This window comes from Epinephelus fuscoguttatus, linkage group LG9 (assembly GCF_011397635.1).
Source record: "Epinephelus fuscoguttatus linkage group LG9, E.fuscoguttatus.final_Chr_v1".
In the NCBI taxonomy this organism is placed as follows: domain Eukaryota; kingdom Metazoa; phylum Chordata; class Actinopteri; order Perciformes; family Serranidae; genus Epinephelus; species Epinephelus fuscoguttatus.
In genome coordinates this window covers 808,728-824,398 of record NC_064760.1, presented here as the reverse complement: position 1 = coordinate 824,398, position 15,671 = coordinate 808,728, and the positions used below count along the sequence as shown (strand labels likewise).

The 15,671-nt window shown below is 45.0% G+C and overlaps 1 protein-coding gene across 1 annotated transcript in view; it reads right to left on the bottom strand.

The window, feature by feature from the left end:
* Positions 1-422: 422 nt before the first annotated feature.
* The window catches only part of slc36a1 (solute carrier family 36 member 1), a 63,879-nt gene continuing 48,630 nt past the window's right edge, over positions 423-15,671 (bottom strand). The window contains exon 12 of the mRNA XM_049585223.1: positions 423-4,947. Within this exon, the coding sequence (XP_049441180.1) occupies positions 4,676-4,947 (272 nt within the window). The 3' untranslated portion in view covers positions 423-4,675. The remainder of the gene's footprint in view (positions 4,948-15,671) is intronic.

The following is a 15,671-nucleotide window of genomic DNA, read 5'->3' as shown; positions in this document are numbered from 1 at the left end:
CGCTGCACAGCAGCTACAATTCAGGTTAAAGTGTGAAGAAGCAGCGGGTCTGTGAGGCAGCTGAGTGAAGTGGAGCCTGAGGAGGAAGCACCGGTTAGCCCCGGTTTCACTACAGGCAGATTCACTCTCTACAGGGGCGAGGAAATAAAACCTGAACAGCCAATCAGAGTGATCTCTCTCATCGACAAGCTCCGGCGCCGATTCAACATGCTCAATCAGCTGAAAAGCTGCCGCTGCCAAAGTGCCGACGGTGCGGGACACACTGCAAAAACTAGGCCGACAGACGCTCACCGACGGCCCGACTCTGGTCGACGGCTGAGCGTCGGCTTGGTGTGTCAGGGCCTTAACTCTCAGAAGAATCAAGACTTTAATAAAACCATCTTTGAACAGCTCCAAACACAGACAGCAGAGAACATGTTCAATACTTTAAATATTATTTATTCATATACAGGAGTGAAGAAATGACAGAGCGCTGAAATAAAGTGGGTTATCTGTTTTTAATGATCAAACACAAATTCGAACATCTGTTGGATCCAGTTTTTATAACTGCTGTTAAACATCAGTGTGACTGGAGGACGACGTGTTGGACATTTGATCTTAATGAATCAATAAAATAATAAATGACTGACAGTTAAAGGGGATCTATTGTGCTTTGTCTTATTTTGTGTTTATGTTTATATATATACACACACATATATATATATATATATATATATATATATATATATGTGTGTGTATGTATGTAGAGTAGACTAATGACCACAGATGTTTAAAGACACCTGGATACAGTGTTGGAGGCGGAGCCACGTTCATTCCTGTAAAAGACACGTGAAGCCAAAATCGCTTCGCGTCATCACCCTGACGATCAGCGCCTCTTCTGCATCACTGGTCTCAGATGCACAGAGACTCACGGCTGGGTGGCCAAGTGGTTAACTTCCTGTTTAGCGCTCTGCTGACTTCAATGGGAACAAAGTGATTTAATCTTGCAGCTCATCTGGACTCTCCTGATGTCACCGGAACGAACGGTGAAACAAATCATCTGTCGGGGGTTGTGACATTAAAGAATTAAAAACAGATCCACTGATTAACAGTCGTCTCTTTCCTGATGTAAGTCAGTGGGAAATTTATTTTGCGGGTCCCATCGCATCATGTGACGGAGCTCTGACACTGCAGTACCACTGTTTGGCCTGGCACAGTTGGTGGCGCCAGAACAAAGGTCATCTGCTTCAGCTGTTCACACTACATACACTGCTACATGTAGCTACATGCTAACGTCAGGGAAATGTCATCTTAGCTGCCGATGTCGTTAATTTCTCCCAGATTTCAGATAATATTCCCGCTGGAAAATGTCCGTGTGCAAAGATTCAAGTTCAGAAGCTTTGACTGGAGACTTTTAACAGTAGAAAGTGACGTTATTTTCAGTTAGTTATTCCCCGGCTGAAATGACACTGCAGAGATGTCGAGATATAGAAGCTCCAGAAATGCTGACCAATCAGAGCAGACTGGGCTTTTTTCAGGAGGCAGGATTAAAGAGACCTGGAGACAGCGTTGGAGGCGGGGCTATATGGACATGGCGTCATGTGATGGACACGGCATCACGTATCGGAGCAGGAAGTCTGAGTTATAGTTTGGCCACTATTTCAAGTTGGCTTCAAAGCCCGGCGCTGTCACTGGGGGGCGTGGCTTCAGACAGAAGGTAAATCAAGGTGTTCCTCAGAGACAGGATGAAGAACATCAAGTGTTTTACTGTAAACATGTTCTGGTAAAAACCAAAACTGCACGTATGAACCTGAACATGAGCAGAATACATCCCCTTTAATTTCATCACTAGCTGCAGCTGTAAACGATAATACAGTTAGTCTTCTTTGGGTAGCTGCACATCATCATCATCATCATCATCATCATCCTTGTATTAAAGTGTCCAGTGGGAAATTTGGAGCAAATCTCATCAGACTGTTTTAACAGATAAAAGTTCGTCAACAGGCGACGAGAAAAAAACTGTTGTTTAAAATAAGGTGAGACGTGTGTGTGTGTATGTTCGTGTGTGTGTGTGTGTGCGTGTGCGTGAGACATTTACATGTAAAAACAAAATGGATATTTACAGAAAAACACCATCAGCTGTGTTTGAACGATCAGCTGTTACAGATCTTTACACGTAAGGCTCAAAGCTTCACTTCTCTGTACACACACAAACACTGCGCGCACACACACACACACACACACACACACACACACACACACCAGTACAGAAGTCTCGGATCACTAAAGCACACGGAGGGATGGTTTCTTCTTCTTCATCAGTATAATACACCTACAGCTCCTAATTAAAACATGTTTTATATTACAGACATTTTACATTATTTTACATGCAGAGTCTCTGAAATTAAACACTTAGAAACAAAGGTTTAAGTCTAAATAATAAAAAACTACTCAAAGGTACCCCACCATTAATTTAGTAAATACATAAAAACACATAAAAAAAGAATCAGATCCCCAAAAATAAAAGTTTTAAAGAAAAGGAAAAACATTTGCAACATAAACACAGAAAAACTCTGTTTTTCTAAACTCTGATATATTTTTTATTTTTAATCATTTGTTTAATAAATGTGTCTGATTTTGTTCTGGGGTCGAGTTTCACTTCTTTTTTTACTGATTCTCATTGTGCTCATCGATCAGGACCAGGGCTGCAACAGAGCCACATATTCATGGTGTCTCAGAAAATTATCATCACTGTCGGCTGCAGTGAGCTTCAAAGGAATAAACACAGAGGGGATTTTTTTTAGTTAAACAGAAGCTTTTTATTACTTTAATTAAAACTTGAAGCCTTTTTTTAATGAAAGTCTCCCTAACTAAAATAAAAGGAGATTCTCTGTGTAGTTGTTTTAAAGTAACGTAGGTGAGTAACGCACACGGGGAGATAACAATGTTCACACCACAGTTAGACTTTGTTGCAACTCTGATCTGTCTCATCAAACCCTGCTTCCTCTGAACAACTAAAACACACAAACGGTAAAAAAGACTTTTTAACCTTAAATAAATAAAAATGTAAATGTTCTTTATCTCCTCATTAAAAAGTTTAATTTCTGTTTTCCCTTTGAGTTTCACCTGAGCTGAATGTTCTAGCGTTGTCATGACAACGACCACAGAGAGACACGCGTTTGTCTCTACGTGAAATTGCATGGCTGATGGTGTGTCGTCAACCGACGAAACAAATGTTGGAATCGTTTTCCTGAACGTTTCATTCAGTATCTGAGGCGGGTGTCGACAGCCTGCAGCTACGGGGCCACATGTGGCTCTGTAACTCTTCTCCAGTGGCTCCCTGCGACTCTGGCAAAAAATTATACAGAAATTAAAATCGGCTGTTTTTTAAATTTTTCATTTTTCATGGTTGCTGGCCTTGTGTCATTCTTACACCCTCAACTGTAAAGATGCGTAGCCTGCACACGGGATTATTCAGACGTGATCGTGTGTCACGCAGCTCGTCGCCCTTTGCTTTTTGTTTTGTTGAACTTCAGTAGTGAAGTCTTCTCTTGGATCTGCTGAGCAGAGCCAGCTGAGGATTCTAGATCAACAATACAGAGTTTAACAGCGCGTGGACACATTTGTTTGTCGCCCCTTGTGGTTAAACGTATTAGTAAATGCTCATTTAGACCTGTTGGTGATGTTGATGGGTGAATTTAGACTTCCTGTTATCTTCATTATGAGGATCACACATGTTCTGCAGATTCTTACAGAGCTGATTTGGCCAATCAGTAAAGGTTACTGACCCCTGATCTCAGGGTTCTTCATGAGATGTAGGTTTTCCTTTGGTAAATGTTATTTACTCTCATGTCTCTCTAAGCTCCACTGTGAGCACTGCGCTCTGACACATGTGAACCTACAGTCAGGATCTGATGAGCACAACCAAAAAGCACAATTCTCAAAGAATCCAAGTTTCTTATTTCATTTGAATGAATGATTTTTGGATTTTAGAAGTTTCTGTAACAAGGTCAGAACATTTGTCGTAACTCGACCCTTCTTTGTTCTGCGTTTGGTTAAAATAATCTCTTATCGTTTGAAGTTAGTCAGTTTGATGACGGTGTGTGTGGTGTGTTGTCTCTGTGGATGTAGTGCGCTGTTTAACTGAATAAGGCAAAAAAATCAAAGTGCAGTAAAAAATGTTGACATGTTTTTCTCTAAATGAGGTGGAGGGCGGTCAAACTCTAAAAGCTGTGAATGAGAAGCTGTTTAAGTAACAAGTCCACACTGTGTTGGCGACAGCGTCTCATCTGGACGCTAACACAGTTTGGAACGACCGAATGGAGCCAGCTGTGAGGTAGTTTGATTAAACATCAGTAAAATAAAATTACCTCTAAAATCTCTCAGATCTTGTGCAGGCAGCTGCTGCCTGAAGGAATGATTTAGTCTTCATCAGATTCATATCGATTATTATCAGATTGCACTACAGGTGTGGACTTGATGAGCTGCAAGTGACCGGCTGCAGTCGTGTGTGTGTCACTTACACCTGGTGACACGACACGAGCACCACGGATCCTCTCAGCTCCATCCTGCTCCTACATGTGACAGACTAATGATAAAACAGCCGCCGTGTCAACAGCAGCACAGAGAACAAATAAACATGTGCCCTAACATGGTTCCTACATGTCCTGGGTGTGTCACGTCCACCTGCTCTTCATCACTGGACCAGGTAGGTGGACACGTCCCCCTCATGCTTTATGTTCCGGGTGATGATCTGCTCGATGGCGATGTAAGTTCCTGTGACGAACCCGACCAGCCCGAACACGCTGATGACGATGTTCTTGAGGATGACCAGTGGCGACAGGCCCTCCGTGTAGAAGGTTAGAATCTGGAGGATGGGAGGGAAGATGAGCGCCAGGAAGCTGCTGCTGATGGAGCCCACCAACGAGATGACGAGGTCCAGCTCCGGGATCAGGATGGCGAGAGCACCTGGAGGAGGACGAGGAGCAGAGAGAGACGGTCGAGTTGGTTAGCAGACTTCATAACTTTTTTTTTTTCTTGTCTCAGCTGTTAAACTCTTCAGACGTGTCCACAGTCGGACACACTGAGGAGACACAATCAGAATCACCACCTCACAGCCGCATGTCTCCATGGAGACATGACAGGAGACAAAGCTTCAGATATGGATGCTGCTGTAAAGAAGCTTGTTAGAGAGACCACGCCAGGTGGCAGCAGCACAGACGGCCTGGTGACTGCGCACACACTGAGATGTGACCAGAAATACAGACTGACGGACACTGGCTCACTGCTCCGCTACATTAACAGGTATCCCCCAACATGTTATGTCATTACCATAAAGAATAAACATGGAATATAATTAACACATCATATTTACCATGACCCACCTGCTGATACTTAAACATAAACAGCATAATTACAATTACTATACATGTACACCAACACCCTGACCAAATCTAATCAGTTCATTGCTGAGTCAAAGTTAACGTTCGTGCCAAATTTAAGGACATTTCATCGAGGCCTTCTTGAGATCTCTCGTTTACAAGAACTGGATGGACAGACGACCCAAAAACATAATGTCTCTGTCGTGACCTTCAGAGTCGTAAACAAAAGTTCAAAGAACGTCTGACTTTGTGGTGAAACTTATCAAGACCGTGACCTTTGACTTCTGGCAAGGAGCATCTTCTTGTGTGATTCTATCTGTGTTCTTCTTATAGAAGACTGATGATGATGATGATGATGATGATGAACAGAGAAGCTGGAGGAGGAAGTCACTCTGCTGACACGGTGGGAAAATCAGAACTACAGTAGAGAACAGAAGGTTCAGGAGACGAGAGTGAAAGAAGAGATGGATAAGGAGTAAAGGGAGGATGATGGAGGATAAAGGGAGGATGATGGAGGACTAAGGTGGAGGAGCAGAGGAGACGGACGAGGTCAGAAAAAGATGACACGATGTGAAGATGACAGATGGAGAAGGAGAGGGCAGAGACGGCCGCTGTGAGAAAACAAAGCTGTGATTGTGAGGATTGTTTTCCACGCGTTGGCGGCAGCGGTCACTGGGAGCTAGAGTCATCTGTTGCCATGGAGACAGGCATAAACAGCAACAGGACAAAACAAGTGCCCGCTCAGATGCCACGCTGCATTGTCATGACCGACACTGACACACTCCACAGTCAAACCTTGAAATGTTTGCACACGGAGAATCATTACAAGCATGGACACACCTTCAGAGCTGCACTCAATTTGTTACACACACACACACACACACACACACACACACACACACACACACACACGGTTCATCTGTCGCCGTGTACGCTGGCGTCTCCTCACAGCGAGCAGAGAGGATGAGTCGGGTGTTCTTGTCCGACACTCATTACCAGCGCTGGATAAAAGACTCTTTGAACCATAATCAATTGCTCGCTGCTGCGTGTTCACAAAGTCTGTCAAATTAACCTACGGGGCGACGCCAAGGTCGAGCTTTCATGTGACAAGTATGCTGGAAGCTCCTCGCCGCCACATGCTCCTGGGAGTAAACCTGTCACTTCCAGGGAAAGGCCCTCACCGGTGAAGGGTGCTCTTCAAACTACATTTGAAGCTTTCCTGGCCATCAAACAAGGCGGGCTCTGCGGCGAAGGAGGACGGCGAGGGGGGAGTCGGGCATACCTCGAGATCGCACTGAGCCTTCACAGCAAATGATCCACGAGGCCGCAGCTGAAAGGCGGGCTGCTGTGTCCCAAGAGACGCAGAGCGAGGATCATCAGGCAGATTCAAAGGGCTGAAGGAGGGACGCTGTGAGCACACTAATGCTGCTGTGCAAACCGCCATCTTACACAAACAGAGAGAAGATACTTTCTTCCTGTTGGCCTGCTGGGGCTCAGCTCTGCTGCTCCGTGAGGCGTCTTCAGGGGAGACAATGAGACGCTGCTTTCATGATGTTGGTAAAGTCAGTGTTGATGCAGGCAAGGTGAACGGACGACCTCATCAAGAATTCATCTGTGAGGGTGGACGACCGCAGAGTCTAAAGTCTGTGTGACGACGGCGCTGCCAGGAAGAGGAAATAAATACGCATCTGCAGAGAGTTCATCTTAATATTAGTTTAATAACTCCACACAGAGGGAAACATGTCTTCAACACCTCAACATGTTCTTCTTTAAACTGTTGTTTAAACTGTTTAAAAAAACTGTTTCTAATGCAGCTGTTCATGGAAAATTTAGACCAGATAATAACTCCAGTGTCTCTGACAGTCTCCATCCATGTCAGTGAAAACATGGATGCTTCACACACACAAGATCTATACAATCAGCACAGTTTCAAGATTAGAGTCACCAATTCAGTATCTGACCAAATGTCTCCCCTTCTGTTCCTGAGATATGACGTTAAAACATGATGATGTCACAGTCAAGCTGACCTTTGACCTTTGGGGTACTCACTTCTGTTCCTGAGATATGACGTTAAAACATGATGATGTCACAGTCAAGCTGACCTTTGACCTTTGGGGTACTCACTTCTGTTCCTGAGATATGACGTTAAAACATGATGATGTCACAGTCAAGCTGACCTTTGACCTTTGGGGTACTCACTTCTGTTCCTGAGCTGTGACGCTGAGTAACCGACAGTGTTTATAAGTACTTAGACAGTGTGACAAACGTGTGTGTGAGGTTCTGTGATCATTAGTGAATGAATTCTTGAGTTATTGCAAAAACACATTTTGTGAGGTCACACTGACCTTTGACCTCCAAATTCAAGTCAGTTCATTGTTCAGTCAAAGTGGACGTTTGTGTCAAATTTGAAAAAATTCCCTCAAGGTGATTTTGAGATGTTACATTCACAAGAATAAGACAGACAAGGTCTCAGTAACCAAAATCTCACCAGTTCATCTGCGACTCAAAGCGCACATTTGTGCCAAAATTAAAGAAATTCCTTCAAAGTGTTTTTGAAATACGGCACTCATGAAAATGTGACAGACAGAGTTGCAGTGACCTTGACCTTTGACCATCAAACCCAATCAGTTATCGCTGATTCAGGGTGGTCGTTTGTGGCAAATGGGAAAAAGAAATTTCCTCAAAGAGTTCTTGGGGTAGCGTGTTAATGAGAGTGAGACGGATACAAGGTCACATTGACCTTAATCTTGAACCATCAAAATGATATCAGTTCATTGCTACGTCCAGATGGATGTTTGTGCCAAACTTTTTTTAAGATATTGTCTTCATAAGACGAATGAGGTCACAGTGACCTTTGACCTCTGACCATTGAAATCTTGTCAGTCCATCAGTGAGTCCAGATGAACTTTAGCGCCAAATTAAGGAAATTCCAACAAGCTGTTCTTGAGACATCACATTCACAAGCATGAGGTGGACGGACATGGACATCGCCGGTGTGGAGACATAAAAGTCTGTCACAGTTTCTTCCTCAAATGTCTCGTTCTGACCGATGATAAAAACCTCGATACAGAATGAAGAAGAGCAGCACGTCCTCACATCAGAGCAGCTGTAACTGCTGCGAGCGTCGAACTGACTGAGATGATGAATTCATTATCGTCTCTTAATCAAGAACTTCACTGTATAAATCACTCTGCTGTCTTTAAACCAGCTCCTCTACTCAGATCTATATTTCCTGTAGTTCTTCTCAGGCCACATCGTCGACCTCACACTGACCCTGAAACAGTCGCAGCTGCATCATTCTCGTCTCGACTGGTCTTGAAGAAAGAAAGAAGTTCAGAGCATCTGAAACATCAGAGCTCAGTGTAAAGAGATTCATCCTGAGCTGCGTCTGCTGGTTTGGAAAAGAGTTTGTCTGAGGAGAGGAGCTGATTGCTGAGTCAGCACGGTGATGAAGCAGAGGGACAGCGAGACAGAGGTGAGCCGGGGTGATGATGATGATGATGATGGAGAAATGGAGGAGGTGTTCAGACAGAACAACAGAGGAGGAGTGTTTGATGCTGAGTTAATGATCGTCAGGGGTCATGGCCGCTTAGTTATACGAGAGACTCTGCTGACAATGACTGCGTCAGAGAAACTGCAGATCAGCATGTTGAAGAGTTTCATGACTTCCTGTTTGGACCGTGATGGTTTATAGATCTGTCATTGACCGACCATAAATTCATCATCAGGAGAGGATGGCGTCCATGAACCAAACACTGAGCCGGGCTCAGGGAGGGTCGCCAAGAACGTCAGTTCACCATCACACGATTCAAACAGGACGGAATAATGACGTCCACTAAACTGCAGAAACTGACCTGAGGCAAAGTCACTCTGCTCCGTACTGAGGAGGAACAGGTCCGGTGTGTGTGTGTGTGTGTGTGTGTTCAGTCAGAGCATCATAAGGTCGCCTTCTTCAAACAACAGCAGCTGAAAATGTCCGCTAACAGTGAAACAGGAGCTCTTTACCCTCAGAGCAGAGGACGAGATCAGCCGCCATGTAACAGGGACGCTAAATGATTGCTGTTGACATGTGATGTCATTGTTATTGTTAATAAAGAGCTGCTGACACGTATGTTTTATGTCACACTAGAGGTCGACACTGTCGTTACAGGTCACGCCTCTTTGGATTCTGTGATGTCATCATGCTGTCTGACATCACACACTGGAGCAAAGGAACGAAAGAAGGGACGCTGTAGCAGCTCTGTGGCGCCACCTTTTTTCCACTTCCACTTTTCCACTTGGAGCTGTTACTTCCTCCACTGCCGGCTTAAAGACGAGACAACTCTGAGCCTTATCAAATTTATTACACAGAACAGCAAGGCGGCAGAACGGGGTGAGAATTCGTGCCTTAAAGTGTTAGTACGAACAGGGGGCTGTGAATGTGACGCAGACGTCTTTATTTCTCTGGCAGCTCTTTTATTTTGAATGATTTAAGCTTTCCTCCCCTCGAGTCTCTTTAATGAGCAGCAGAGCAGTGAGATCTGAGTGTGCCAGATCAAAGTGGGCTCCTGGCGGCTCCTTCCTGCTCGGTGACTCCCGGTGGCGAGGTGAAGAAAGCAGACAGTAGAATGGCCTCTGGTACTTCCTGTCTGACTGTGGAGAGGAGGAAACTGAGACCCTCGCCGTGCATCTTTGATCCGGCCTCAGAGCCTCCCTGCTGCTGGCTGGAGCTGCTGGCTCTGGAGGTAACTGACTGCACCTGGCCGCGGAGCTGTGTCTCTCAGTGGATTTAAAAGTTGTGGGCTCAGATAAGAAATGGCTCGCTGAGTGTAAAGACAGACGGACCCTCAGAGTCTGTCCTTTATTTCCTTCTTCCAGCTGCGTATTTGAAGCAGCCCGGCCTGAACAGCATCTGTGTTGATGCTACTGGCTGTGAAGGTAAAAGCTGAGGCTGTGTTGTCCTGCGTGTGGAGTTAAAAGGATCCGTCGACCCCCGTGATAAAGGTCATTGTTTAACACCAATTACCTTCAGCCTCTGTCTGGGCCTCGTCTCATCACACCAAACTGACCACCTCATCAGTTTTATAGATACTGTTGTTGTTCCAGAGAGGAGACGACCCTCCTCTGCTGTGGACCACCATGTCACCTGATTTAGGAACAAATATGTCTGGTAGTTAAAGGCGTGAGACAAATAGGACTGAGAATACGACTGGATAAATGAGACTTTTCAAACCTGAAATTATCCTCCTACTGGTCAATTTGAATGAGCGTATGTTTGAGGAACTTCTGTCGACACACCCAGTGAGTTTTGTGCTGATTGGCCTGATGGTTGTGGAGTTAGGGCGATTTCTGTGCTGAGCCACGCCCCTTTTAACCCTTTAGAAACTAGCATCTGGCTGATGGCCGAGGGACGTCGTGAGCATGATTCTGTTGAAGCAGATCTGAAATAAGAACCATAATATCCACAACATTTATTATTTTAGCAGCAGAAATCTCAGGTTTCCGTCCCCTCGTCACCATGTTGTGACGTCACACTGTGCAAACATAATTACTCTGCTCTTTCCACCATAATGGCCACAGAGGAACACTGACTGCTCTGTCCTGTTTATATATCGATTAAAATAAAAATCATAACAGCTGAACATTAGTTCTTTTGCAGCAGAAACCTCAGACTTCTGTCTTCCCTGTCGTCACGTTGAACACTTGTTATATTACGTGTGGTGCAAAGACGTGTCATGTCGTTAGAGGAGTCACAACACCTTTGCACTCAAAAACTAAATTATAAATGTAATTCACAGAACTTAAGAAATGTTCAGAAATATTTAGTTTATTTTAGTTTAGTTTTCTAATGACACATTTTCAGTATTTCAATTATTCTGGTTCATTGTCTTACAAAACCTTTGAGCTCAGGTTGGACAGATTTTAAGGATTTGAGGAATTTGAAGATACTCCGTGAAACGACTTCACAATAAGCAAACACACCAGTGAAGGCACTGACGGACTGTTTCTATCGCAGAGTTTAAAGGGTTCACTTTCATTGGTCAGTACCTTCAAATCGGGCTTGAACCTTAAATGAAAGATTCATTGCTAATGGAAATAATGACACTGCTCAACACAGATTATTAACATGATCATTACTGTGTGAACTAATACAAACTAATCCAGTTTGTTCTACAGAGGAGGAAACTGTGCAGAGGTCTTTGTTCTGAGGGACAGGTAAAACTTTGAGGAATGTACCTTTACTTTCAGAGCCGTCCTCCGAGGCTGAGGAGGCGTGAGGAGGCCTGAGGAGGCATGAAGAGGCCTGAGGAGGCCTGAGGAGGCGTGAGGAGGCCTGAGGAGGCGTGAGGAGGCCTGAGGAGGCGTGAGGAAGCCTGAGAAGGCGTGAAGAGGCCTGAGGAGGCCTGAGGAGGCGTGAAGAGGCCTGAGGAGGCGTGAAGAGGCGTGAGGAGGCGTGAGGAGGCCTGAGGAGGCATGAAGAGGCCTGAGGAGGCCTGAGGAGGCATGAAGAGGCGTGAGGAGGCCTGAGGAGGCATGAAGAGGCGTGAGGAGGCCTGAGGAGGCGTGAGGAAGCCTGAGGAGGCGTGAAGAGGCCTGAGGAGGCGTGAAGAGGCCTGAGGAGGCGTGAGGAGGCCTGAGGAGAAGGTATGTGCAGCAGGAGCTTTTAGAAAAGTACAAACACTTCCTTCCTCTCAATTCCAGCCTGTTGTTGGAGGGGACGTCTGTCCTCACTCAACTGTCCCTTCTCCATCCTCCAAAAGAGGCTGCGACTTTCTGAGGAAATGAAATGATGATTTCAGCCCTGCAGGACACAGCAGAGGAGTCAGAACCTTTAGCCGAGTGGAGTCAGGACGTGAACTCATCACAGGTTCCAGTTTCATTTCTCCTGGCTCATGGTTTCAAATTAAGAAAATACAGGGCGCTGTCATCGCCACTCATCACAGCTCGTCTCTGTGAGGACTCATTTAATCAGGACGTGAGCGTCTGCTGGAGAAACGGTGAGGAAGATTTAGTTTGTTTCTCTTTAACCTTTATTTAACTTAATTTAAGACTCAGTGACATCACAGATCTCTTTCTGACAGTATCAACACAGAGCTGACAGCTGAGTTATTGCCCTGTGGTTGTATGACTCCGCCCACCAGTCCACCCTGTGGTTGTATGACTCCGCCCACCAGTCCACCCTGTGGTCGTATGACTCCGCCCACCAGTCCAGTGTCTCTGACAGTCTCCATCCATGTCAGTGAAAACATGGATGCTTCACACACAGAAGATCTATACAATCAGCACAGTTTCAAGATTAGAGTCACCAATTATTGAGAGATGACATTAAAACATGATGATGTGACCTTGACCTTTGACCACCCAAAATCTGAGCAGTTCATCTGTGACTCAAAGTGGACATTTGTGCCAAATCTGACAAAATTCCCTTGAGGTGTTCTTAAGCTAGCACATTAATGAGAATGAGATGGATGCAAGGTCACAGTTATCTTGACCTTTGACCACAAACAATCTAATCAGTTCAATCTGTGACTCAAAGTGGACGAAAAATCCTCTTGTGATATCGTGTTTATGAGAATGTGACGGACGGATGGACAACCTGACAACATAATGTCTCTGGCTGCGGCTGTCGGCCAGCGTGGAGGCAGATATACATATGAAATGGCGATTAGTTAAAACTGAGCTGCAGTAAAAGTCATGTGACTGAACAGGAAGTCGTCTGTGTTCAGCTCTCTGTGTTACTGTGACTGAATCTGTGGTGCAGAGTTCAGTTTCACTCCTGCCTTCACCTTCCTGTTCACGCTGATGCTCTGCAGCCATATTAGATCTATATTTCAGCTGCTTTGATTACTAAAGCAAATCACTTCCTGCTGCTCCTTCACATTAAAAGCCTTCCCCTGGTCACCAGCAGGAGGCCTCTGCTCTGTGGAGCTACGGTGGAGAGAGTTGCACAATCAGCAGAAGTTTGTCAGTGCTTCATCAACACAGAAAGATATGGAGACGTGTCAGTCTCACATTAGGAGGAACAGCTACAGTGAGATGTTGGATGAAGAGCTGCACACGTCAGCCTGGACACAAACGGTTTCACCTGACCGAAGCAAACTCTGAGTGTTACTGTCCACGAGTGGCTCCAGCGTGCAGACCAACAAGCAGAGGCTGGTGGAACTAACAGAAAGGTTCAAGGTGCTCAGAGGCGTCCTGACTGCTCCACTCATCACAAGATTCACAAAGTGGAGCAGCCGAGTGTTTTTCACACTGACTTTAACTTCAAGTGCAGTAACACACCAGGCCAGTGGTCTCACAGCCTGAAGCACTAAATGATCCACAGTTTAACCACGGCCACATAAACACAGCATTTCACTGCTGCTCTCGCCGAGAGGTCTCTGTGACTGAGAACATAAATGTTCAAATGCCACATGGAACAAAAAGCTCCCATTAAATGTGGAGTAAAAACAAGACCACACTCTTTTATTACTGCGTTTCAGCAGCGTACGAAGACACACACACACACACACACACACACACACACACACACACACACACACACACACCCTGTGCTGGACTGAAATAAGAGACCCTGAACAGCCGGCTGGGCTTCATGTGTGAGTGCAGTGCACCAACTGAGACTGTGCAGTGTGTCTGTTAGTGTGTCTGTTAGTGTGTTGTTAGTGTGTCTGTTAGTGTGTTGTTAGTGTGTCTGTTAGTGTGTCTGTTAGTGTGTTGTTAGTGTGAAAGGCACAGCGTGGCTTCAGGGTGAAATTACAGCCGATGCAGGCGACTGTTTACCTTCAGGAGCAAAGACGACCATTGTGTGAAATGATTGCTGTAAATTGCGTGCTGCTGAGAGGGAGTGTGATAAATAAAGATGTCCGCTGCTTGTTTACGGCCCAGTTTCATGAATAAATCCATATCAGTCTCTTCTGAAACTATGATTTGGAAATAATTGACATACATCTTGAACAAAATGGAAACAGGCCGCCGAGAGAGCATGATATTTCCTGGATGAGAGAGAAGAGCTCAGATTATGAGGAAACATTCATGAGCAGGCGGCGGCCGCCTGAAGGCACAGACAGGTGAGTACATTAACTCTAACCTGTAGGCGTCCACTGGAAATGTAATGTCATGTAAAGGTGTGTAATATGCCTTTACATCATCATCATCATCATCATCCTCCTCCTCCTCCCAAACAACACGTTACACAGAGTTCTTGTGCTGGCTCGTCTGACAGACGATAAACGGAGGTAGAAACACGGGAACACATCAAGGTTAAAGAGAGGACAAAGCAGTTTTTTCACACAACACAAGTTTATTTTCTGGAGGCGCAGCATGATGAGCTGCCACTCTTTCTTTGTGCTGCTTTGTACACCAACAAAATGTCATCAAGAGACCTTTGGGAGCTGCCATGTCATTTGTTGGAAATGCAACGTTTCATTGTGTGATACCTGCGAGATGCCAAAAATGAAACAAATCAACACAAAAGGCAGACTGCAGTCACAACAATGGGATCCCGTGAATAGAGGCCGTGATGTTCGTCACCGCCAACGCCTCCATCTCCACAAACACCAGGGAAATCAGTGGGGTCAATAAAATCCAAAGGGTTCATCCTCTGGGACAAATCAGAGTTCTCAGCATGTCACTGAATAAAATAAAATCTGTTTATTAGTGACGGGCGGGTCGACCTACAGCCTGACGGCCCCACACGCTGACCTACGGGTCAACGTTTGGGTCAGTTAGAAAATCTGGCAGGTTTCAGGGAGGCGGGTCATAAAGTGACGAAGCATAAATTATTACAAGTTACGGAAACACTGATTTTTTTGTGCCTATTTTAATTTTATTTATTTGTGTGCCATTTGTCTTTGTAATATGTTATGTGATAAATAAATAAACAAACCTGTTTGATTAAAATAATCCAACTTCTCTTCTGTATCTGTCTCACTACAAGCAGCTTCATCATCAGCACTGCTGAGCTCAGGCTCTTCGTTATTCGACTTCTGAGCAGCAAGTCCGACATATTTAAATCTCTCCGGTCACAATGTCCAGTGAGAAAATGTCCCTCTGCAAATATGTAGGTCTAAAATCATGTGCTGACAACAAGTGTCTCTGTGTCCACACTGAATCTGTTTATTTCCACTACACATGAGCTGTGTGCTCCAGATCAGACTTCATAACCACGTAACAGATGGGTGAGCACTTTCTGTTGGTCTTAAAAGAGAAAACACATTTTATATTCTGATACTGACTGGAAATGACAATACAGCCAACAACAAGTAGGTCATTAGCAGAAACTTTGGTCTGCAGCTTTGGGTCACTGATTGAAGCTTATGTTTATGGGTC